Source organism: Macaca nemestrina, chromosome 1 (genome assembly GCF_043159975.1).
Source record: "Macaca nemestrina isolate mMacNem1 chromosome 1, mMacNem.hap1, whole genome shotgun sequence".
NCBI lineage: Eukaryota > Metazoa > Chordata > Mammalia > Primates > Cercopithecidae > Macaca > Macaca nemestrina.
This window is the reverse complement of record NC_092125.1, coordinates 105,163,385-105,189,645: the sequence shown is the minus strand read 5'-3', so window position 1 is coordinate 105,189,645 and position 26,261 is coordinate 105,163,385. Positions and strand designations below refer to the sequence as shown.

At 46.6% G+C, this 26,261-nt stretch overlaps 1 protein-coding gene across 3 annotated transcripts in view; it reads right to left on the bottom strand.

The window, feature by feature from the left end:
• Nucleotides 1–26,261, bottom strand: part of LOC105497976 (adenosine deaminase RNA specific) — a 47,176-nt gene that overhangs the window by 4,417 nt on the left and 16,498 nt on the right. Inside the window, exons 1-11 of one of the 3 annotated variants that reach the window (XM_011769618.2) lie at nucleotides 22,549–22,758; nucleotides 15,384–17,254; nucleotides 12,759–12,942; nucleotides 12,184–12,332; nucleotides 11,503–11,647; nucleotides 11,185–11,375; nucleotides 3,824–3,971; nucleotides 3,315–3,486; nucleotides 2,936–3,029; nucleotides 2,116–2,238; nucleotides 1,689–1,822 (exon numbers count right to left, since the gene is read on the bottom strand). In XM_011769618.2, coding sequence (XP_011767920.2) covers nucleotides 1,689–1,822; nucleotides 2,116–2,238; nucleotides 2,936–3,029; nucleotides 3,315–3,486; nucleotides 3,824–3,971; nucleotides 11,185–11,375; nucleotides 11,503–11,647; nucleotides 12,184–12,332; nucleotides 12,759–12,942; nucleotides 15,384–17,254; nucleotides 22,549–22,563 — 3,226 coding nt within the window. In that variant the 5' untranslated portion in view covers nucleotides 22,564–22,758. Of the gene's footprint in view, nucleotides 1–1,688; nucleotides 1,823–2,115; nucleotides 2,239–2,935; nucleotides 3,030–3,314; nucleotides 3,487–3,745; nucleotides 3,972–11,184; nucleotides 11,376–11,502; nucleotides 11,648–12,183; nucleotides 12,333–12,758; nucleotides 12,943–15,383; nucleotides 17,255–22,548; nucleotides 22,759–26,261 lie in introns of those variants that run through there. The other 2 variants (XM_071084653.1, XM_071084647.1) reach the window with 2 other exon arrangements.

Below are 26,261 nucleotides of genomic sequence, written 5' to 3'. Positions count from 1 at the left end.
CTTAAGCTTGAGCCACAGGCAACATTCATTCATTCTTCACATATTTCACAGCATCTGCTATGTGCCAGGCACTATGCTTGGTGCTGGGAAAGAACTTGGTTAGCAAAACCAAGTAAGATGCTTGTCCTCCTAAAACATCTACAGTGGTGAGGAGATTGAAAGGGGAGAGAACAGACACTAAACCAGTAGCCAGTACATACAGAAGAATTCCACATGCTGATAGTGCTCTGAAGGCTTTGAGGGAGCTATGACGGAGGACCACAGGGGGAACCTCCTGGGACAGCAGCAGCAGGGGAACCCAGACATGGAGGAGAAGGACAGCTGGAGTAAGAGTGTTTCAGGCACACAGGACAAAAGCAACGGGCCCAAGGTAGCCAGCGGATTGGCTGTTTAGGGGGCAGACAGAGAGCCAGTGTGGACACAGCATATGTGAGGAATGGGGAAAGTGGCATGAGAGGAGGCCGGGTGATCACAGCAGGTTTTGCTTGTATATGCAGTGCAGTGGGAAACCACCATAGGGTTTAAAAAAAAAAAAAAACAGCTTTACTGAAATATAGTTCACATGCCATACAGTTCACCCATTTAAAGCATACAATTCAGTCGTTTTTAGTATATTCACAGACTTCTGCAACTGTCACCACAGTCAATTTTAGAACATTTCATCGCTCCAAAAAGAAACCTTCTACCCATTGGAGCAGTCACTCCTCATCTCTCCAACCCTCCCACTCCTGGCCCTGGCAACCACTAATCTACTTTCTGTCTCTATGGATTTGTCTATTCTGGACATTTCATATAAATGGAATCATACAATATGGGATCTTTTGTGACTGGCTTTTTTCATTTGGCATCAAGTTTTCAAGTGCATCCATATCGGAAGCATGTATCAGCACTTCACTTCTTTTTATGGCCAAATAATACTCAATTTATGGATATACTTGATGTTTTATTTATGAATCCATTAGCTGATGGACATCTGGGTTGTTTCCACTTTTTTGGCTCTTGTGAGTAACGCTGCCATGAATATTCACATATTAGTTTCCGCGTGGACACAGGTCTCCATCTCTCTGGAGCATCCACCTAGGAGTGGAGCACTGGCTCCATGTAACTGTGTCTGTACTTTAGGGTATTTAGCAGGGTTTCAGGACCACCATGATGACTGCTGACGTGGCCTGAACGCAACGGAGTGGATGTGAGGAGACAGTAAGGAGACAGGAGAGGACAGGAGAGAAGGAGCCAGTGGACAATGCAGAGTCAACTGCCAGCTAGACAGGAGGGACCCGGGCACTTGGCATCCTCATCTGTCACCTCCTTAGGGCTTGGTTGTGCCGCACTCTTCATTTCCTCCCCCCTTTCTCGAGGCGATCCTATGCATTCCCGTGGCCGTGAAGACCCTATAGGGGGATGACTCCCATATTTCTATTTCCAGCCAAGCTCCCTCCTCTAAGCTTCACATGGGAACCCCCATTTCCTATTTGACTTGGGGATCTCCAAGGTCTCCCAAACTAACACATTCAAAATAGAACCTTGATCTTACCACACAGCTCCCCACCCAGGTCTTCCCTTTCCTGTAAACAGCACCTCTGTGCCCAGTGACTAATGGTAAAATCCTAACAGCCTTGCAGAGACTTGGGGGCCCGGGGTCTTGCAGAGCCTTTTGCAAAAAGGAGGCGGGGGCATGTATCACTCACCGTTTTCCACCTTGGTGCGGAGCTTGCCTTGTTTGGGATTCTCAAAGACAGGGTAGTGGCGGGAGTCTGTGCTTTCCATAGCACGGTCGCTGCAGGACTTGTCAAAGAGGGCACCATCTCCACATGGAGCGGTGCTGAAAAACAGGAGTGGCTGTTAAAACTCACCTGTGGGAAATCTGCAGTTTCATGGGGCTCCAAAACAACTAGATGTGACAGAAGCAATGGACGTTTTCTAAGGCCTACCATGGGAGACTGGAGGTGGACAGCAGTATACGTGAGTCATTCTACACCTGAATATGGACCTCAGACCCACGGTGGAGTGTGGCTTATTGTATGAGGTCCGATTTACAGGCCAAGAGAGCATTCGGATACCCAATTCTAACAGCCTGGCAGGGCCCACCCTGGCAGCAACAAGAACTGTACGGACCTGATATAGAGATGGAATGACACAGTCTTTTTTATTTGGAGCTTTTCTCCTCCCTTAGCAGGTTCAAATATACTATCCTTCGCAGTCTGGGGGTTGTATTTCATTAACTCACTGTAGAGAAACCTACAAAAACAAAGTCTGGTTAGGAAGGCAGGTTCAATTCTGGGAAAAACAGTTGCTTCTATAATCTGACCTCCAAATGAGCAAGTAAGGAAAAGCCTCAATGTTGCAGACCTTTCACGGTTTCTCAGGTGGAAATTCTCCAGGGGAGACCCCAGCATTTCATAAAGCATAGTTAGCCTTTTGGGTCTCCTTCATTTCTGCTGAGGGCTCCTCGCTATGGCAGCTACAGGGATTCTAGGGCAGAGCAAACGGATTCAAGGACTACAGGAAGCTGTTGCTCCTTTCCAAGTCTCTCCCTTCATAAATTAAAGAAAAGGTGACTTAGAGGAGAAAGCTGGCAGGGGCATCAAGGTTGTGTAGGTCCTCAAATAGAAATGGAAAGCTGCCTCATCCCCAAGGCCCTGAGGACTAAAAGGTCATTTTGTGTTTTCCGAAAAGGACACGAAGCAGCAGAGTTAGCAGAACAAAGGACAGCATTTAAAAGCACGCGGAGTAGTGGGAGGCAGCTCAGGCCACAGAGGGGATGGATTCCACCAGACAGGTTCAAATGGACGGGTGAAAAGCAAAGGCTGCCACTGCCACATCATGACCCGTCTGTCAGAGGGGGATTCAGAGAGGCCATGTCAGAGCCACGTGCGACAGGGAACTGGAGCTCTCCAGAGCCGGGCAACCAGGCCCCAGCTCTGATCTCGCTCACCTGATGAAGCCTCTCCGGGAGATGATTTCTGCATGGCAGTCATTGACAGTTTCTCCCTTCAGGCTGAGAGAATCTCCTTTCACACAGCGATTCCCTAGGAAGGTGTTTAAAACAGAAATAGAATAATGGAAGGAAACTGATGACAAACAGGATGATGGCTATTTGTTCTGAAAGCTTCAAGGCAGAAACAGCCTCAACTTCTCAGATCCTAGACTCCCATATTCTCTCCTCTAGGAACTAACTCATTCCTCACTCTGAATTGACTGCAGCTAAAATGAAGTCTCTTCTCCCTGCCTTGGACTTGCATGGACTCCAGGGGAGGATGAGAGGGACCCGCTTTCAGGCGCCACAGGAGGCGGCATGACTCAGCCTCACTCACCTGTTCCCAAGCTGACGACGACACCCATGTCCTCAGAGTCTTTTTTCATAACGATGGCGGCCAGAATCTTGCGGCCGAGCAAGGAAGGCTGGAAGCTGTTAGTCAGAGTGTTGAAGCACCGGTGGCTCAGCATGGCTATCTGGTCATGGAAGGTGCTGCCAGTGAGAGGGAGCTGTGGGGAAAGGAGGCTGTGTCAGCACCACAAAGCTGAGGCTGCGTCCACCATATTCACCATGGCAGGGAGATCAAGCTCTACTTGTCGTGTGAGTCATCTTTTCCTTCTTATATCTAGTGTCCCAGTTATATGCTCTCTTGAGGCTAAAAGTAAAGCCTAGGAATAACTCGCATGACAGCAAGAGCCACCTCCACTTAGAGAGAAGTTAGGAGGACCCCCCACCCCAAAAAAAGGCACCAAAAGTAGACGTCTTAACTGTCTTTGGCTGTGCTTCTGGGGACCTTGAGAGGAGGAGCATAGTTCTTCTGAGACTGGCCCCTGTCACTGGGGTTACCTCTGTGAAACCCATGCGTTCTGCCTTCTCGTTCTCCCCAATCAAGACACGGAGAGCCGCATCTGCTGCTTCCTGCTTGCCTTGCTTCTTGCTGTGTGCGCAGACGGCTGGGAACCAGCGACCCCCAACTTTTGCTTGGTAAATGAACCTTTGGGATGAGAAGCAGAGAATGAAGACAAGCGCCAGATCCTGACAGTTGTTCCAAGGAAGGGTTAGTTTTGCTGAAGATGTGGCCGGTCTTGCAAACATATGGACCTGTCAAACAGAAGCTGTTTCTAAGGCAGCATGTCCTAGATTTTGGTCATTCATGAATCGCCACATGATTTGTGCCAGATCCAGGTATCACTTGGACTATTACTTAATATTTTTCTCTAAATTGACTTCTTAGAGTCAGCCACTGTGGCTCACACCTGTAATCCCAGCAACCTGAGGAGCTAAGGTGGGAGATCACTTGAGGCCAGGAGTTCAAAACCAGCCTGGGCAACGTAGTAATCCCCCAGGCAACATAGCAAGACTCCTGTTTCTTTAAAAAAGAAAAAAAAAATTTAGCTGGGCATGGTGGTGTGTGCCTGTAGTCTCAGCTACTCGGGAGGCTGGGGTGAGAGGATCACCTGAGCCCTGGAGGTCAAGGCTGCAGTGAGCTATGATCCTATCACTGCACTCTAGCCTGGGCGAGAGAACAAGATCCCCATCTCTAAAATAAATAAACAGACTCTTTAAAAATGTAAATATCTGTAATACTAGGTATGAAAAAAGAGATAAACATGTAAACACACTGAAATAGGAAACTTCGTATCACTATTGTAAATGGACAACCAGTATCACCTGTCACATATTGAAAGTGGCTGTAAAACGGGATATGATAAAATCATGTTATAAAATTCTGACCAGATACCGTTACCAACTTGGACTCTTACTTCATACACTGATTTTTAAAGCACCCAACTCCATTCCCTCATTTACTTCCTATTAGCTCAAGGGGACTTGACCTGGAAAGGTCATTAGGTCAAGGTCGGCCTTAGGCCAGGCACCCAGGCTTTTCTGGGAGTTGTTTTGCAACTCCTGGCAGGCTTGAGCTAACTCTGGGTTAAGGAATGGATCCTGGGCCCATGAGCTGTGCTGATAATAAAGTGCCCAAGTGGAGCAGGGAGGTGGCTTCTACTGCTCCAGCCGGGAATTTCCACAAACACAGAGGGAAGGGCACGGTGAAGCAAAACAGTTTGGAAATGTATCAGACAAGGCATCAAGAATCCTAGCTTTCAACCAGATCCTAATCTATTGGCTGAGAACCCAGCTTTGGATACTCAAACTGCATATAACAGAGGCTTCAGTTTCAAGACTTAGCAGCTCGGACAGTAAAAGGAATCAACGTTTATGTTCAACCACATGGAGTTTCTCACTGTTCCTTGATGATCCGAAGCAACTGAATGCCTTCACTCCTTTCTTTGCCCATGCTGGCAGGCTCGTGCAGGCCAGTGGGCTTAAGTTCAGAATGAGAGGGACAGTGGCGTGAAAAGAGGATGGTGAAGGGGGTCAGGGACAGATTGTGTAGGATCTTTACCTCAGGGATCCAGGAGAATTTCATGACTGCCCTATGTGTTTGAAAAGAATATGAACTCTTATGTGCAAAGTTTTATAATAGTATGATATATTTACATACATGATAAAAGTTTGTTAATTATGCAACTAGAACCCTTTAGAGCTGTGCTATCCAATATGGTAGCCACTAGCCACATGGGGCTACTGAATTTACGTTAATTACAATGCAATTAATAATTCAGTGCCACAGCACACTAGCCACAGTTCAAGTGCTCAATAACCACATGTGGCTAGTGGTTGGCCTTTTTAGTGAAATGAGTTAAAGTGAAGACAATGAGTATGAATAACTCTGAGAAGTTTGGCTGTAAGAGAAGCAAAGAAATGAGATGGTAGCTGCAGGAAGATATGGGGTAGAGGGAAGGTTTTTAAAAGACGGTCATGGGCATGTTTCAAGGCTGGTGGGAATGATCTGAGACGGAGATGCTACAGATGAGGGGAGAGGAGACAACCAAGGCGGTAAAGTCTTAGAGCAGATGAGAGGGATGGGGGATCTAGGACACAGGGATAGGATGAGGGATACGTCCTTCACTCTTGCTGGTACAGATGGAGGTAGCGGGGTAGTTTGGTAATGGAAAGATAAGGTATTTCTTGTATGCTTACTGCTATTTTTTCAATTAAGTGTGAAGTAAGGTAGTTGAAAGTGAGGAACGGGGTATGGGTGGAAATCTGAAGAAAGAGGCAAAGGTCTGAAATGGTTCTCTCAGCAGAGGAAAGAAAATTAAGAAGAAAAATGCTGGGAAAGGGATAAGAGTGTGGGGAAAGGGCAAGTCACAGTCCTTTATTAAAAACCTTCAACAGCTCTCCACTGCTTTTGTGGTCAAAGCACTAACGTGACTAAACAAGGCAGGCCCTGGTGGGCCACCCTGACTACCTCTCTAATATCCTCTAGTGCCAGCCTTCCCTTGTGCTCTCTGCTTCACCCGTAAGGGCCTCCTCTCAGCCCCTTTGCCAGCTCTGCTCTTCTTCCACCACAGGATTTAACAGTGTCCTTCACCTAGAACCCTTGGTCTGTCTCTCTTCATCATCCTTAAAGTCCCAGCTCAGGCAGTACTTCTTGGAGCAGCCCTTCCCCCTCTGCTTACTAAGTCAAATTGTGCTATAACTGATTCTCACTGCAACTCGAGCCCTTTGGAATACTTATCAAATATGAGATCTTACATTTTTTTAGGTGACAATTGGTTAATGTTTGGCTCCTGTTCTAAAAAAAAAATAAAGAAGATACTCCATAAATAAGCGTTGAGTAAATAAAGTAGAAAGATCAGTTAGGAGGCTATTTTGACAGTCTAGATGAGATAGTGGCTTGGATTAGAGTGCTGACACTGGAGGTAGAAAGAACAGGAAGGAATATGGGATAGAAATTCTAAGTATAACTAATAGGACTTAAGGATGAGTTGACAAAGGAGGTAAAGGAGGTAGAGGAAAAGATGATCCTCAGGTTTCTGACTGGAGCCACTGGGCAGACAGTGGTATCACTTACTGAGCTGGGAAAGACTGGAGGGAAATGAAGTGAAGGGGGCAAAACCCAAGAGTTCTGCTTCGGACATGTCAGATTCGGGACATTCATCCAAAGAGAAGTGACAAGTAAGCAACTAGATGGAGGAATCTGGAGCTCTGAGTGGTCTCCAGCATTTATATATTAAAAGTCATGGCCGGCGTGGTGGTTCATGCCTGTAATCTCAGCATTTTGGGAGGCCGAGGCGGGCGGATCATCTGAGGTCAGGAGTTCAAGACCAGCCTGGCCAAAACCCTGTCTCTACTAAAAACACAAAAGTTAGTCAGATGTGGTGGCAGATGCCTGTAATCCCAGCTACTCGGGAGGCTGAGGCAAGAGAATTGTTTGAACCCGGGAGGTGGAGGTTGCAGTGAGCAGAGATTGCGCCATTGCACTCCAGCCTGGGTGACAGAGTGAGACTCCACCTCCAAAAAAAGAAAGAAAGAAAGAAAAAAAAAGTCAAAAAATTAGTTAATGTCACCAACAAGAGTAGAGAGAAAGGAAAAAAAGAAGACCCAGCATAATTCACATTAAGAAAGAACGAGAGTATGTTATTAAGAAACGTAGTTACTCAATTAGCATTTCCCCTCTCTATGCAACCTTCCTCAACTCCCTGGCAGACACTGGCGGCAGTGCCCTCTGTGTCCCCACAGAACTCTGCATTCACCTCTGATGGCACATTTCTTTTTTTTTTTTTTTTTTGGAGTCTCGCTCTGTCACCCAGGCTGGAGTGCAGTGGCACAATCTCAGCTCACTGTAACCTCCACTTTCCGGGTTCACGCCATTCTCCTGCCTCTGCCTCCCGAGTAGCTGCGACTACAGGCGCCCGTCACCGCGCCTGGCTAACGTTTTGTATTTTTTAGTAGAGACGGCGTTTCACCATGTTAGCCAGGATGGTCTCGATCTCCTCACCTTGTGATTCACCCGCCTCGGCCTTCCAAAGTGCTGGGATTACAGGCGTGAGCCACCGCGCCCGGCCCGATGGCACATTTCAATACTGCTATGGCTATATGTCTGCTATGCACTTGGGCAACATTTTTTCATATCTTCAATCTAGTTCATAGTGAGTTCTCACATTCTCAATGAATGGCTGACTTGAAGTCCTAGAAAGGATTTCACAGATTTCACAGAAGAGAAGGAGGAAATGAACTGAACCTATCATGTGAAGGCCTGTGCTTAAAGATAAGGAGATGCTTATTGAAAGCGAAGGATATGAAGTAGTAGAAGAGCAGCTGGAGAGAGACTGGGCCTCTCCTTTTCCAGATGGCTTAAACAGTGGGCAGATGTGTGTTCTAAATTGGGTCATGTTGGGCAAAGGGCTACTTTAAAAAATTATGTTAAAAGTTCTTACGTATCAATAAAGAGTAACAATCTGAAAGAAAACTGGAAAAGAACAAGAGCAGGTGGTTCACAGAAAAGGAAATGCAAATAACACATAAATATGAATACATGAAATGACATTACTTCTATTTTTTTTTTTTGAGACGGAGTCTCACTCCGTCACCCAGGCTGGATTGCAGTGGCACAATCTCAGCTCACTGCAACTTCCGCCTCCCAGGTTCAAGTAATTCTCCTGCCTCAGCCTCTGGAGTAGCTGGCATTACAGGCGCGTACCACCATGCTCAGCTATTTTTGTATTTCTAGTAGAGATGGGGTTTTACCACGTTGGCCAGGCTGGTCTCAAACTCCTGACCTCAAATGATCCACCAACCTCAGCCTCCCGAAGTGCTGGGATTATAGGCGTAAGCCACCATGCCCGGCTGACATTACTCCTATTAAGGAGAGACAAATTTAAAGTAACAAGATAGCATTTTATAAGTTTTAAAGTGTCCCTCCTTCCCCAGAAGCAAACACAGTTGCCAGTTTTTTCGATCCTTCAAGAAAATATTCTAGCCATATACAATCTTCACCTTTCCCCTCACTTTACACCTTGCTTTTCCACTTTGTGATAGACCTTAGAGATTAAGAAAACATGCCTGTTGCATGGCAAGAATGATGCCATCTTGATGCAAAACCACCATGACCACCAATATTTGACTCCCGCATCCCAAGGTGTTTGGTAGCATAAATAACTCCACGCAAAGATTTCTACCAAGCCTCCCCGCCAGCTAGTGCTCATAAGTTTCACAAGAAAGTATAAAGTGTGACCAGCTGCGTGTTTAACCAAAAAAGTCTCTATAGGAAGCATACTTTCTGGAGGATAAGTGCAGGGATCCACCGTCTTGCAGCCACCCAATACATCATTTCTGTTCCTAAGTCCTATTAAATATTTCTTTCTGAGAAACTGAATTTGTCAGCTTCTATTCAATGAAATATTATGCAGCTATGCAAGGAGTCTGGTAAGTAAAGCAGTCAACATGTAAAACAGAAGACATATCTGTTTAAAAAGACAAAAGGGAAAATGTGCTAGTTATGCATAGCAATTTCTAGAAGGACTCAAGAAACTGGTATAGTCACGTACTGCATAACAATGTTTTGTTCAATGACAAATCACACATATGACAGGGGTCCCGTAAGATTATGATGGAGCTGAAAAATTCTTATCACCAAGTGCAGGGGTCTGTAACCCGTTAGGAACCTGGGCACACAGCAAGAGGTGAGTGGCGGGCAAGCAAGCATTCCGGTCCGAGCTCCGCCTCCTGTCGGATCAGCAGCAGCATGAGATTCTCATAGGGAGTGCGAACTCTACTGTGAACTGTGCATGCAAGGGATCTAGGTTGCACGCTCCTTATGTATTTACTATATTTTTATCATTATTTCAGAGTATACTCCTTCTACTTTTGGAAAAATAAGTAACTAAAAAAAGCCTCAGGCAGGTATTCCAGAAAGCACTGTTACCATAGGAGATGACGGCTCCTATGCATGTTATTGCCCCTGAACACCTTCCAGTGGGACAAACGTGGAGGTGGAAGATGGTGATACTGAGGATCCTGACCCTGTGTCGGCCTAGGCTAATGGCTAATGTATTTTCATCTTAGCTTTTAAGAAAAAAGTTTAAAAAGTTTAAAAAAAAATAAAATTTAAAAACAGAAAAAAGACTATAGGATAAGGATATAAACAAAGGAATTATTTTTGGATAGCAGTACATGTTTGTGTCTTAAGCTAAGCTAATTATTACAAAAGAAACAAAAAATAAAAAAGTTTATAAAGTAAAAAAATTACAGTAAGCTAAGGTTAATTTATTATTAAAAAAAACTATTTGAAATAAATGTAGTTAGCCTAAGTGAACAGTGTTTCCAAAGCCTACACTAGTGCACAGTCATGTCCTAGACCCTCACATTCACTCTCCACTCACTGGCTGACTCACCCACAGCAACTTCTAGTCCCACAAGCTCCATTCATGGCAGGCGCCCTATACAGGTGTAGTATTTTTTATCCTTTATGCTGTCTTTTTACTGTCTTTTCTCTGTTTAGATAGAGACACCAATACTTACCAGTGGGTTGCAGCTGCCCACAGTATTCACTATAGTTACATGCTGTACAGGTTTGCAGCCTAGGAGCAACAGGCCGTACCATACAGCCTGTACGTGTGTAGGAGCCCATACCATCTAGGTTTATATAAATACACTCTGATGTTCTCACAACAACAAAACCATGTTTCTCAGACCGCATCCCAGTTGCTAATGCATGACTATAGTAGTATATGGGTCTGGGGAGAGAAACTGGAAGTCTGAGACACAAATGAGACTTTTCATTGAAATGACTACTTTTTCAATCAGCTTAAATGATTTTTTTCAAGATGGAGTCTCACTCTGTTGCCCAGGCTGGAGTGCAGTGGCGCGATCTCAGCTCACTGCAACCTCCACCTCCCAGGTTCAAGCAATTCCCCTGTCTCAGCTTCCTGAGTAGCTGGAATTACAGGCGCCTGCCATCACGCCCAGCTAATTTTTTATTTTTAGTAGACACAGGGTTTCACCATATTGGTCAGGCTGGTCTCAAACTCCTCCTCAGGTAATCTACCTGCCTCAACCTCCCAAAGTGCTGGGATTACAGGCGTGTGACATGTCTGGCCTGATTTTTTAATGTACATATACATTCCTTTAAAAATTAAAAAGTCAAAAAATTAAAAAGGATCATGCTTATTGGAAGAGTGAACACATTCACTGTTGGCAAGTCTATTGTCTTCTAAGAGGCCATGGAGACAGGGCTGGACTTGTTTCCCTCAACTCGCCCCTTCTGTCCTACACAGCTAAAGCACACCCTTGTTTTCCCCGGGTTACAGACCGCCCCAACTGGTGACACATGCATTAGCCGGGACTAGGACACTCACTTGGGCTCGTGAGGAGGTCCAGACTGGTCCACCAACTTGAATTCAGCAGCAAAGCCATGGGAGCGGGCGTACTCCAAAAGGCCACCCACAGGATTGGTGTTCAAGTATCTCACGAGCTCGCCAATCTTCCTGACCTTGTTGGGCATCACGGATTCCAAGTTATCAAGTGACTCTGAGATCATACCTTCGGGCTAAAGGAGAATCCGTCAAACAGAGGAGCCGTAAACACTTCAGGAAATGTCGAGGGAGTCACTGGCAATCTCAAACCACTCAGTTGCTAAAAATGGCCTGTATCTTTTGAGTAGGAAAATGCCCTACCTGGTCATCAGAAGTCATGGAGTTGGTTGCCTCCCCATGCAGGGCCTTCATGGCTTCCTCTGCGGCCATCTGCTTTGCCACTTTCTTGCTGGGGGCACTCACACTGGGGAAAGTTTGGGCTCCCACTGCAACACAGTACTGGAACCTGATAGGAGATGAAGCAAGTAGGAGGATTAAAATGGTTTTGATTGGCGAGCCTGACCTAGCCTTTGGCAGGCTGCCATCCTCCACTACTGGTGATTTCCTTGAGCACATCACCTCTGTGCAGTCACTTCTGCCTTGAACAGCCAGTGTCTCTTAGCCTGGCTGACCCCTTTCAACATTTAAGCATCAGCCTAGTTTCACCTCTTCCAGGAACACCTCTCTTGAATATGTGAGTCTACAAACCCACAGGCAGACAGCTTCTCAGGTCCTGTACCTTTCTGTCCCATAACAGTGAGTGACCTCCAAGCCATGAACCTCCCCAGTGCTTGTAGACAAGTGGGCCAGGAATTCCCTTTGAATTCCTAATCCCTAATTCTCTGCCTCACAAGCAGCGACCAGGCCCTTAGAGCCCTCCTCACCCCATTTTGAAACAGGAGAAATTGGTCAATCTGCCATCCCTGAGGCGGCAAGGAGGAAAATGTGTCTCTTTTTCTTTTTGAGAAAACCTCAGCTGGATAGAGGACACGTGGAACATACTTGGGCTCATGGGCAGGGCCTTCTTTGGACAGGAGACGGAATTCGCAGGAGTTCCCCAATTTGTGCATACACTCGAGCAGTGTGGTGACGGGGCTCTTCCCAGAAAAGAAGGATGTAGCTGAAGGGGTGGGGGTCTGGGACTCTGTGGTCTAGAGAAAATGAGAGACAAGAAGAAAACAAAACTAAAAAAACACTGGTTAGTCCATCACAGAAGAGGGGATGGGGATGGGGGACTTTCTTCCCACCAACTGTCAACGGGTTGGCTTTCCAAAGTTAAAGGAGCTGCTGGGGCTCTCATTCCATATCTTCCAAGAGAGGAGATTGGCCTCAATAACCTTTCAGGTCTCTTTCAACTCTGAAATTCTGTAAATCCAATTATGTTGGGAAGGAGCAGAGAGAGGAGCTGGATATGAGAGGAGGAAAGATGGGCTGGCGAGGTAGGGTAGAGGGAACAGTGGGAAGCTGACTCCGAGATAGTGTCAGTTCTTTAGGCTGGCATTACTTCAGGGGAGTCAGTTACAATCCAGACACTGACAGGGAACTGATAGCCTCCCAGATGGCAGGAGGACACCTACCTTCTCTGATTCTTTTTCTGTGGAATAGTGGGATGATTCTTCTGATTTTCCACTGTCCTTGGCTTTGGCTTCCTCTAGCAGAATTGTCATGGCTTTCATAGCTGCATCCTGCTTGGCCACTTTCTTGCTTCCAGCTTCAGCTGGGGGAAACTCTCGGCCATTGATGACAACCTGGAATTTAAATCTTGACGGAAAGTGGTTAGATGTGTGAACAGGAGTCTAAGTCATTCCTTCTGCCTTCTCCAAAGAGACCTTCAACCTGGAATTTTCTGCTACGCTAAGGGACTTTTGACTTGTGGGTGAGATGAAGGACAGGCCAAGGAACTCCTTCCTACTACTTAAGGTTCAGCCTGTCCTTTCTTTTTGTAAACAAAGCAGCCAGTGACTCTTTCCCCATAGCTCAGTGAAGCAAACATAGGCACAGATGATAGGAAACTAGCTCAGGGGAAACCCACTATCTTTTAACAATGAATTAACATAAACTCCCCCCACACAAAATTGATGGGCCAAAAATCGCCATTACAGTCTTGTGAGCAACCAAAAGACCTTCATTCTAAAGCAACTGTGATAGACTGGCTTCCTCAAGGGAGGGTCCTAAAAGATAGTGAAGGCTTCTTATAACCCAGTCTCAGGCTCCCCACTACCTAGGGGGATCAGGCATTTGCCACTTATTAGTGGCTGGCTTTTGTCCCTAGACCTGTATCACTGTAGTTTGTTAAGAGTCACTCTATAGCTCCATTTGTCTCAAGCTTATTTTCTACATAACAAGGAATTTTCCCTTGTTATGTAGAAAATAAAAAAGCATTTGTTCTAGGCTTCTGGACTTAGCCTAGGCCCCCCTTTGTTCAAGCGTTCAAATGTGGTGAGCTCTTTGCTCAGTCTGCGATTTCATTTAGAAAAGTAGGTCTTTCTTATTTCCTAGGTCTTCTGATATATTTGAACATGGCACCAATGTTTCTTATAGTGTGAGTCCAAAGAATGATTAACCACAAAATCCACTGCTTTCCTCCAACTCTAGGGAGGAAGGATGGAGACAAAAGAGAATGACGGCCATCCAGTCTCTACCCCAAACAATCCAGCTCTGGCCTTGCCAGCTTTTGGACACACACATCCCCTTCTCTTAACAGCTCTTCTGAAATGCCAAATTGTTATCATGAAGACAGTCAAGACAAGGAATAAGGGCCCTAGCCAGGAATCTACACCCCTAGAAATCAGGCTATGTAAAAATAAAGGTCAGTGGAATTCTCCCCCATCCTACTGGCTCTTTCTTTGGCTACAGCTGCAGCCACTCAGCTTCAGTGGTTTTGCTCTCTTTTATGCCCTTCAGCAGCTCCTGTTTTCCTCAATCTGTCCACTGGCCTATTAGGACCTACAGTGTAGGGCCTGACCAGCTATCTGAGTGAGGTAATTGCTGACTTCACAGCTCAGGAGTGGCAGCAAGTGCTAGCCCACCCATCTGTGCAGAGGAGGTGTATAAAATTAGAACCACCACCTTCAATAGGCAGGCAGGCAGCCGTGCATGCGCTCCTCCATCCTTTCCCCCCAGCAGCTATGCAGAGGGGGGACTGCGGACCTGCAGATGCTTAGCAGCACAACCCACCCCACACTCTGTGTATACAGCCTGCCCCAACCCACCTGCTCCTGCACCTCTCTCAGAAACAGCTTAGGGAGGACGGGAAGGCCTATAGAAGGGAGTTAAGTCTTTATTACCTCTGGCCTTAGGAGGCAGGCATGATGCTGATGCATGGAGACCAATCATTTTTTTTTTTCTGGGATGGAGTCTCGCTCTGTCACCCAGGCCGGAGTGCAGTGGCACCATCTCAGCTCACTGCAACTTCCACCTCCTAGGTTCAAGCATTCTCCTGCCTCAGCCTCCCAAGTAGCTGGGATTATAGGCAAGCACCACCACCCCCGACTAATTTTTATATTTTTAGTAGAGATGGGGTTTCACCACGTTGGCCAGGCTGGTCTCAAACTCCTGACCTCATGATCTACCTGCCTTGTCCTCCCAAAGTACCAGGATTACCGGCGTGAGCCACTGCCCCTGACCCTCAAGACCAATCATTTCTCTTTTTTTGAGACAGAGTCTCGCTCTGTGGCCCAGGATGGAGTGCAGTGGTGCAATCTCAGCTCACTGCTACCTCTGCCTCCTGGGTTCAAGTGATTCTCCTATCTCAGACTCCTGAGTGGCTAGGACTACAGGCACGTGCCACCACGCCTGGCTAATTTTTGTATTTTTAGTAGAGACGGGGTATCACCATGTTGGCCAGGTTGGTCTCAAACTCCTGACGTCGTGATATGCCTGCTTCGGCCTCCCAAAGTGCTGGGATTACAGGCATGAGCCACCGCGTACGGCCAAAACCAATCATTTCTGAAGAAGCTTCATTACAGTCAACAGAGTCAACCTCCCCCTTGTTCAGCCAAGATTCTGGCTGGTCCAAGGTCTATATTCCCTGCTCAACATCTGCAGAAAGGGCCAATCAAGGGGGATTTAGCTAAAAGGCAGAAGGGAAGGAGGAAAAGATAGGAGCCACCAAATGGCACTGCTCACAAACTAGCCAAGACTGCGTCAGGAGCAAGAGCACCTGACCCCAACCCTAGGTACAGTCCTGGGTGGTCTCTTACCGAGGTTCATGGGGTGGTCCACTCTGCTCTATCATGTTGAACTCACAGGTTTGACTAGCGAACTGGGCATATTCTAACAGCCCGCTGATGGGGTTCTTCAGCTGGCACTCTGTCAGTTTCTTGTAGGGTGAACACCGTGGCAAGCCATGACTGTAGAAGGAGGGCATCTCCATGATGGCTCGAAACTCACCTGGTGCTGCGCGGATACTATTCAAGTCATCTGGGATGTCATCTGTGGCCCACTGGCCATTTTCAAAGTCAACATACCCTGCTTTTGAGGGGCCATTGTTATGAACAGGTGGTTTCAGTCTTACTGGTTCTGGTCTTGCCTCCTGACTGTTTTCTAACTTTATGACAGGTTCCTGCCCATTCTCCACTTTTTCGGTGGTTACTATGTTATTTGAGGCATTTGATGTGGGTATATTACAGGTGAGGAACTCTGTGTTTCTTTTGGTCTCAGGGATTGCAGCTGGAGCGGTTTCAGGAACACTGTTCGTATTTCTCTTGATTTGCATCCTCTCTCGCTTCTTGTCTGTCAAATGCCATATGGGAGGGGTTGTCCCTTGTCTATAGACATCCCCCTGCCTTTCCATGTCAATTAGCACGGCATTTATATCTCGGGCCTTGGTGAGGCCAATATTTTTAGCCAAATTCAGGGCAGAGGAGTCAGACACATTGAAGAGATAGTCGCAGATTTTCTCCTTGATCTCAGCCATGTCAAAAAACTCAAGAGGATCTTCCAAGGCAGATGTGGAGTTTCTGTCTTCAGGTTCCAAACTCGACTCTGAGTTTGGGGCTCCTTGGCTATGACCGTCTGGTCTTACCACTCCGCTGTGCTGGTTCCAAGCGTGAGCTGAGACTGTGATAAAAGGCTCAAGATCTTCTGAGACAGATGTGGAGTTTCTGTCTTCAGGTTCCAAACTCGGCTCTGAGTTTGGGGCTCCTTGGCTATGACCGTCTGGTCTTACCACTCCGCTGTGCTGGTTCCAAGCCTGAGCTGAGACTGAGATAAAAGGCTCAAGATCTTCTGAGACAGATGTGGAGTTTCTGTCTTCAGGTTCCAAATTTGGGTCTGAGTTTGGGGCTCCTTGGCTATGATCGTCTGGTCTTACCACTCTGCTGTGCTGGTTCCAAGCCTGAGCTGAGACTGAGATAAAAGGCTCAAGATCTTCTGAGACAGATGTGGAGTTTCTGTCTTCAGGTTCCAAATTTGGGTCTGAGTTTGGGGCTCCTTGGCTATGACCGTCTGGTCTTACCACTCTGCTGTGCTGGTTCCAAGCCTGAGTGGAGACCGCGATTTTCCACAAAGGGGGTGTTCCTGCCTCTTTCTGTAGCTTGCCCTTCTTTGCCAGGGAGTATAAAACTCGATTGATTTCTTTCTTTGGAGCCCCCAGTTTCCAAGACAGATCATGTGCTGTAGTGGCCTTCCCTTCCCCAAGCTCTTCCAAGAACTTTAAGATCCTTTGTTCCTGATCTTGGTTGATACTCAGTTCCTGGAAATGTGAGGAAAGGCAATCAACACCTCTCCGTGGCGGAATCCTGCCACGTGGTGAAGGATGCTGGAACCCTCTCTGGAGCCCCTGACTTCCAAGATGCACGCACCTGGGGACACCCCTGATATCCACTTGCCTGCCTCTGGTACTAGAGGCAGGTAGTACCGGAAACCTTGGCTGGAGTCCTGGGAGGGAAGGTGGCAGTGATGGTGTCTGCTTTCCAATCACCGGCGCTTCTGGGATCTGCCCCTTGAGAAACTCTATTTGCTTAAGCAGGAAACTATTGGGGGAAGATCCTGGCCCAGGCTGCTGGTATCTGAGCTTTCTGTGCTCATAGCCTTGAAATGGATGGGGGTAGTATCCGTTGAGGGAATACCCCTGCAGAATAAGACAGCAGAAAAGAAAATGAATTAGGGCTGCAGTGGTGAACCTGTGGAGGCCCCTCCCTTTGCTGCCTGTGGAACAGCCCTTGATGGGCTGAGAAGGCAATTGAGCCATGGGCTTATGACTCAGCTAGGGTGACTTGCCTACCTCCTAAAACCTGCCTAGGGGCCTGCCAACAGGAACACGGAGAGGGGGGCAGGAAGCAAAGCCCGCAGAGCTTCCAGGAGCACAGAGGTTCTGAGGCCTCAGCATAGCCTCTCCAGCAACCTAACTTACTTTTCCCTTTGATGGAATTTAAGGGAGTTGAGAAGGAAATTTTCTAGTCAAAACAATTACCCTTTTAAAATTAGAACAACAAACAAATGTTATTTTGTTTTGAAAACAAAAACAGAAACCTGAAATAACCAGTACAATCACATGAAATAACAAGGGAGAGGGGACTAGGGAAGGGACGAGATGACCTCTCCTTGAGTTGGGCTCACTAGCGCACAGCTAGTGCACCTCCGCCCACCTGTCTCTAAGATCTATCATTTGGATGACTATGACAAAAGAATAAATCTGATTGGATCAAACTGAACCCCAGTCCTCCAAGGCTGTAACAGTGCAGTAACAAAAACAACCTCCAGGTGGGAAAAGGCCACGGGACCTGAGAGTCATCTCTGTGGCTCTCCACTGCCATCCCGGGAGGATCAGAATTCCATTTTCAGGGAGCTGGAGGGTTTCCTGATAAAAATGGCACACTGTCCTCACTCTTCAGTGTGGTACCCAGGCTCAGAAGGGATGCCAGAGACTTTTGCCCAAACCACCCAGGCTCTCCTGGATGTGTGGAGCTGGCAGCATCTGCTCCTCACCACCTCAGACCAGCCCTCCTTCCCTAGCTACCTCCCCATAGCTGCTTCCACCGCATGTTCTTCTGAACCCTGACGGACAGGGCATAAGCAACCCCATGTTCTCATCTGCACATTTACCACAACACCGAGCACCTGTGACCCCTTTCCCCACCCACCCACCTGCAAACCAGTACTGTCTTCTCCCCAGGGCTGTTCATTGGAGGGTGATGGAGCCAAGAAGTACTTACAAGCCTGGGGGTGTCAGTAAATACCTTGCTTCCTGTCCCTGGGGCTTGCAGACTGGGAGAAGAGATTCTGGCAACATTTGCTCACACTCACCACCCCCTCCTCAGACTCTCCTGCAGGCTGCACAGGTAGAGCTGGGACCCTTTCTTGCATAACTCTAGCCTTCTACTCTTCCACATCCTGACACACTTAGGGGATTTTAGCATTCTTGTCAATCACTCTCACGGTGCCCTGGCTACAGGGATCCTTAACCCAGTAATCTCCATCTCTACCTTTCTGCCACACAACTGGCTTGTCTAGCTACTCCTTCAATCTCACTATGACTGTAACCTAGGCCATCACACCAAGACCTCAAATCCTGCAACTCTTCTACAGTGGCTGACAAACTTTTTCTATAAAGGGCCAGATAGCTCTGCCACTGTAGCGCAAAAACAGCCTCACACAATAACCAAACCTTTATTTACAGTTCATTTACCATGAAGTTTTATTTATAAAAACAGGTAGTCTGTACCTGTGGGCCATCGTTTCTTGACTCCTGCTCTTTTCTGATGGTGACTTCCCTGTGTTTCTACAACTTCCGCTCCTTACTCTGGTGAAACCTGCTCCTCGGATGACCCTGGCGAAGCCGCCATTCAGCCACCCTGATTCTTCCCCACTCTGACTTCACGTACCTCCTCACCCCACCTGGATCTCGTGTCAGTTCCCTTCTCCACCCAAGGCCCACTGTACCCCTTTTCTTCTCCAAAGCTTCCCAATGGTACTGGAGAAGGACCCTGACTTATGCTAACAGGGCCCATAAAAATTCCTTCTCTTCAACTTCAGTTGGGTCTTCGCTGTGTGGTGGTCAATTCTGTTTAACAAACATGCGTTAGTGCACTGTGGATTGAGCGCTCTTCTTTTAAAAAATTCTCCTTCCAGGGTTTGGTGACACAGCACCAAAGGTCTTTCACCTTTTTTTTCTTCTTTGTCCCTTTTTCCCACCCCTTATAATTTTTTAATAGCTACTGTATTAACGGTTCCACCCTTTATATAATCAGTCTCCAAGGTTTTAAGGACCTCTTCTTCCTTTATAATTTATTTCCTAGGTTGCTTTAATCACTGCCCGAACCTAAACTAGCCCTCTGAGGCAAAAACACTCAAATCTACTATGCCCAGCCACTACCTTGTGTGGGAGCTTAAGATCTGAATTTCCAACTATGTCGACAATCTGTCCACTTAAATATCCTGCCATAATTCAAGCAGCACATATTCTGAACCAAATTAATAGATCCCCTCAAACTCAGCTCCTTCTCCTGTAGTTCTTATTGCTAATGGCATCACTCTCCTCCTAGCCTACTAAGGCTAGAAACCTGAGTCATCTTTGCTGCCCGCCTCCTGGCCTCATCTCCTGGATCTAATCAGGTAGTTGCTAAGTCCCACCTTGTCTGCCACCTCTGTACTGTCTCTTACATGTCTTCTTTCAGTTCCAGCCCCTCATTACCTCTTACTGGGCCACTGCAATGGCCTCTAATCTTCCTATCCCTCTACATGCCAATCCAGGTGGCACATCTCCCTCCACCGCCACCTATCACAACTCTGACCCTTTCCTTATAGAGCTCCTTAAATGCCACTTGCTTCAAGAAACTCCTTGATTCCCACCTTCTTCAGCCCTTGGGGTTTCCTCTCCTTGAGCTTCTCCCACTCAGTACCTGTTAGACCATTTACTTTACCTTGTATAAGAGTTATGGATTTTTTTTTTTTTTTTTAATGGCACACACAGATTGTAGTGTCTGAAAGGTAATTAACATTAGGTGTCCTACAAGTTATACTCAACTCTCTATTCTCAACATTCCCAACACAGTGTTGATGAGGGGCTTCAGTTGATTCCACGGTGAGCTCCTGGGATCAAGGACTATGCTTCAATCATCTCTGCCTCCCTAGCACTTGGCACAAAGTTGATTCTCAACAAACATTTGTTGAATTAATGACTGCATGAACAAGATGCCGCTATGCGCTATGCAAGCAATCATATCTTCTTCCTTGTTCCTCTTGCTGCACCTTCGTGCCCACCATATTGCTAGGAACAGAGGCAAATGTGTGTAGAGTGAGTGCTGGCTCCCAGAGCTTAGATGTTCTCCTATTAGCTCTTTGAGTGACCTTGGGAAAAAAAAACTGTGCTTCAAAGTGGCTAAAGTCAGTTAAAAGCTAAATGTTTTTTAAACTGCTACTCTTGGCCCAAATCTGGAAAATATTTTAATGTTTGTCTATAGAAGAGTTAAATTATGATACATTCATTCTATGGAATAGTACTTACACAGTTATTTTTATTTTTCTTTTTTTTTTTTTGAGACGGAGTCTCGCTCTGTTGCCAGGCTGGAGTGCAGTGGCGTGATCTCGGCTTACTGCAATCAGGCTGGAGTGCAGTATGATCTCAGCTCACTGCAATCTCCGCCTCACGGGTTCAAGTGATTCTCCTGCCTTAGCTGGGATTACAGGCACGTGCCACCACACCCAGCTAATTTTTGTATTTTTAGTAGAGACGAGGTTTCACCATGCTGGCCAGGACGGTCTCGATCTCCTGATCTCATGATCTGCCCTCCTTGGCCTCCCAAAGTGCTGGCATTACAGGCATGAGCTACCGCACCTGGTCAGTTATTTTATTTTTTCAAAATGTGTCATATCTATTTGTATTCATCTGGGGATAATTTAGGAACCATATGTTAAATAAAACAACAAAAAGTTGTAGAATAATATGTACATTATAATTTTTTCCCCCTAAACAAAAAGAGAAAATCCATGAATGTGTATGTGTGTGCACACTGGAATGAACACAGAGAAAAGAAAGGATATATAAATTTGCTAAAGGATATCTTAGGGCAGTAGGGTTAGAGGGAGAGGGGGAGATTAATTTTTCTTTTTGCCCCCTTAAATCCCCTAAAAACCAAGCCACCACTGAGAACAGCCATTTGGAAAGCTACTGAATAGGAGAGCAAGAAAGTGAGCAAGCAACCCATAGTGATCATTTCTAAATCTCTCAGCATAGCCTCTATGCAAATTACATAACAAGTTGTTTAACATTCATTGTTCCCCAAATTTCACTTTGATCTGGTCTCACTACCAGACCAAGAGATAAGCACTACCCCCTTTGCCTTTACCACACAGGTTCCACAGTGTCATACACTGATACCTGTGCAGAAATGCTTTTCCTTCAAGGCAGGCATCCCTAATCCTTTCAAAGAAGTGGTATGTATGTATATCTTAACGAAATTGAGGTATATAATTTAGATACAGTAAAATTTATCCTTTTAAGTGTATAAATTTATGAGTTTTGACAATCGCCACCACAATCAAGATATAGAACATTTCTATTTCCCTAAAAAGTTTTTTCATGCCACTCAACAATCAACTTCTTCCGTGATACCCAGTCCCTGGCACCCACGGATCCACTTTCCATCCCTATAACTGTGTGTTTTTTCCAGAATGTCATATAAATGGACTCATATAGTATGCAGTCTTTTGAGTCTGGCCTCTCGTGCTTAGCATAACGCACTTGTGAATCACCCGTGTTGTTACCTGTAACAGTAGGTCCTCCTCACTGCTCAGCAGTTTATCTGTTAACCTGCTGAAGGACATTTGTGTTTTTCCAGTTTTTAACTATAATTTATAAAGCGGTTAACAAGCTTTCTCCTACAGCTTAAGAAGGGCCATTTTTAACTCCCGGAAGGCCTTCCGGAGGTGGATAGGGTACGCTGAGGATAGTGTGCGCTGCTCAGAGTCCGAAAGTTGTTCAAATGGTGCTAAAGCGGGGGTAGGGGGTTCCCAAGGGGCCCTAGCAGAAAGGGAGACGGGGTGTCTGCCTTGACATGGGCTCAGGCCTTCCTACTCAGACGGGGGCGCATTTTCCCTCAAGCCCTCTTCACTCACTGCTCCATTCTGCAGAATTAATAAGCAGGATACAAATTCACAAATTCCTAAATCAGCAATGCTGCTTGGCAAGACCACACACACACCCACACACAGACACAAACACACACACACCCCCCACACACACTCTAACACTCACAAGACGCACAAATTCCTAAACCAGCAATGCTGCTTGGCAAGACGACACAGACACACACACACACTCACAAGACAGCACACGCTATACACTCCAACACAAAGCCCGTGAGGTTATAAGACAAGCCCAGACGGCGGCGAAGGTCCAGGGCCTGCCTGGCCGGCCCGGCTTACCTGCCGCGGGTTCATGGCGCCGGAGAGGCATTGCCCGACCCAACCCGACCCGCCGGCGGCACGACCCTGGCCAGACCGCTGGGCCGCGCCAGCCCCTCGAGGCCCCCACACCCCTGCTGCTTCGCGCTGCAAGTAGCCCGAGGCGTCGGCACAGGAAACTCCGCGGGTCTGCGCGCCGGGCCCAAGATGGCTCCGGTTCAATTTCGCTTTCGTTTCCTCGGAAAGCCTTCCCCTCCGGAAAGTTTGGCCAAGAGGAGGGGCTTGAGCAAATCTTGCGCCAGTGCTTGGTTTCAGGTCGGTTGCAAGTCGAACCCCTCCCTTGCATGAGAACTACGGAAGGAACTTTTTTTTTTTTTTTTTTTTTTTTTTTTTTTTTTTGAGACGCAGTCTCGCTCTTGTTGCCCAGGCTGGAGTGCAGTGGCGCAGTATCAGCTCACTGCAACCTCTGCCTCCCGGATTCAAGCGATTCTCCTGCCTCAGCCTCCCGAGTAGCTGGGATTACAGGCGCGCGCCATCACTCCTGGATTTTTTTTTTTTCCCCCAGTAGGAACAGGGTTTCACAACGTTGGCCAGGGTGGTCTCGAACTCCTGGCTTCAAGTGATCCGCCCACCTCGGCCTCCCAAAGTGTTGGGATTACAGGCATCAGCCCCCCGCCTGGCTGGTACTCATCTTTAGGAAAACCGCCGTTCCAGTACTGAGCTCCTAATTCCCCGCACAGGCCTTAAGCAGGAATACACGAATAGAGCAAAAGAAAAACAAAGGCACGCAAAACTTCAGGCCAGAAACAGCATGAGGCCCTGTCCTCCGGGGGGGGAGGGGGGGGCGGGAGCGCGGATCTCTTCAAACGACGAAGGTCCCCACCGTGGGGCCTTGTTAATGCTCCTACTATGTTACAAACTTAAGCAGATGCCAGCCAGTAAAAAGTACCAAGAGTAGCAACAGCAGCAGTGAACAATTTTGGATCTAGGTCATAAAAACTATCCCACCAGGCAATGGTTAAGTACTTTACATCTCCCTTAATCTTCACAACAGCCCTCCAAGGTAGGCATTATACCCACTTTGCAGGTGTAGAAACCGAGGCTTGACTAAGGCCACGCTGCTGCTAAATCCATGTCTGAAGGCGGAAAGCTCAGTCTTCGGGGCTTCTCTACATTCATTCAAATTACACCATTACTTTCAAAAAGATAACTTTTGTTATCTGGAGGGACAAAAGTCAGATTTGCTTCATGGTCAGGATTCTTCTTTTTTTTTTTTTTTAATTCGGAGTCTCGCTCTGTCGCTCAGGCTGGAGTGCAGTGGCGCAATCACCGCTCACTGCAAGCTCTGCTTCCCAGGTTCACGCCATTCTCCTGCCTCAGCTTCCTGAGTAGCTGGGACCACAAGCGCCCGCTGCCACGCCCCCGCTAATTTTTTGTATTTTTTAGTAGAGTCGGGGTTTCACCGTGTTAGCCAGGATGGTCTCGATCTCCTGACTTCGTGATCCGCCCGCCTCGGCCTCCCAAAGTGCTGGGATTACAGGCTTGAGCCACGGCACCCGGCCAGTCAGGCTTCTTTAACTACTTGATTTTTGTTCAAGGTATCTGGGAAACGATTATTGTAGGGTTCAACACCATCCTCACCTGTGAGAAAGTTCTTTCCCTGTGTTTAATCTTAATTTTACCCCCCTGCTTCTGAGATTACAAGGCAGTCCCTTTATAGCAGTATTTCCAGCTGATGCCCTTTCACCGTGTTAGTCACTCCAAATTAACATTCCCTTGCAGGCTGAGCTCTGTCTTCCTTCTGGGCCTTTGCACATTCTATTCGTTGGCCTAGCATGCCTCCTCCACTGCTTCCAGTAAAGCAACCTTTCAAATCTACAAGGGAGGCCTTCCCCACAGCAGGTAGGAGAGGGGAGGGGGAGCATGTGCTGTTTGTGGTTTCTTACTCCATGCTTCTTGAGTTACTGGGCATCTATCCCTAATAGGGCACTTGTACATTCCGCTAAAAATGTCCCATTCGATCATTTAACAAAACTTTACTAAGCACCTAATTATGAGGCAGATACTGTGTTAAGCACCCAGGATATGACACAAATAAGAGTGCCATCCTTTAGCTAGTCTGGTGGGGAAGATGGATGCCTCAGTAATCACAATTATCATGTACTTCTTGTTCATATATCTGCCTCTAGAATTGTCAAGCCATCTCCTCGGGGGCAGGCAGCATATTTTATATCCCTATTTCGCCTTCAGAGGGCTGGTTAGTTGAAAGAATAACAGACCACTCAGTAGGTATAACAAGGGCAAAACAATCGAAAGACAACTTCACAGGAGGTAACAAAATATCAAACATATGAAAAGGTCCTCAACCCCATCACATCAGAGAAATGCACAGTATAGCTACAGAGAGCTACTGTCCATTCACCAACAGACAGCATTAGCCAACTGATCAGACCAGTGGCAGCAAGGATGCAGAGCAGCTCCTAGTCACTACAGGAAACCAGTTTACCATTATCTAGAAAGGTCTGACTATACACACCCCAAGAAGGTCATAGTTGCATTATTCATAATGTCTGTAATAGCCCCCAAACTGGAAAAACCCAAATGTCCGGCAAAAGTAAAATGGATAAATAGTGGCATATGCCTATGATGGAATACGATACAGCAACAAAAATGAAAGATCTTAACATGCAACAAGGTAGCTAATTATATAAATATGATACTGAGTGGGAAAAGTCATATGTATACTATATGGTCCCACTTACAGAGAGTCCCAAGCCAGGCAAAACCAAACTATAGTATGCTCTGCATAAAAGACAAAATGAGACCAGGCACGGTGGCTCACACCTGTAATCCCAGCACTTTGGGAGGCCGAGGTGGGCAGATCACGAGGTCAGGAGATCAAGACCATCCTGGCCAACATGGTGAAACCCCGTCTCTACGAAAAATACAAAAAATTAGCTGGGCATGGTGGCGGGCGCCTGTAATCCCAGCTACTGTGGAGACTGAGGTGGGAGAATCGCTTGAACCAGGGAGTTGGAGGTTGCAGTGAGCCAAGATCGTGCCACTGCACTCCAGCCTGGGGACAGAGCAAGACATCTGTCTCCAAAAAAAAAAAAAGACAAAATTGTGGTTAATTACTTCTAGGTAGAAAGGTGGGAGTTTTGACTGGGAAGAAATACTTTGGGTACTGGTGATGTTCTAGCTCTTGACTTGGGTAGTGGCTACATATGTTTGCTTTCCAATAATTTAATTATACATTTATGTTTTATTCACGTTTCTGTATATATATGCTGTATTTCACAAATTTAAAAGCTAAAAACAAACAAGAACCACAACAAACTCTTGCTGTTGCAATTCCAGTCCACTTTCCCATGTTTTTTTTCCCTTCCTTTAAGTAACAGGAGTTATATCTTACCTCTGCTTTCTTGTCTTCAGGCAAGACAATCTGAAAGCCTTTAACCCTTCTTCAGAAATGATCCAGAAAAGCTTTAATCACAACTACTGTGTGAGGGAAGCTGGACCGCTGCTCCCCCCATCCCTTTTTATCTAACATAGGACACAGTGGCGAAGCAGTGACCCTTCCTCGACAGAAAGAAGGTCAGTTTACGCCTTGAAAGAACAACTCCTATTGTCATTTAATCTTAGCAGCTCAAGTAACTGCAGTCTTATTCATAAATGTTTTTTCTCCTCCTCCTCAGTAATTGTTTTAACTCCCCCAAGGTTGAGAGGTGGTG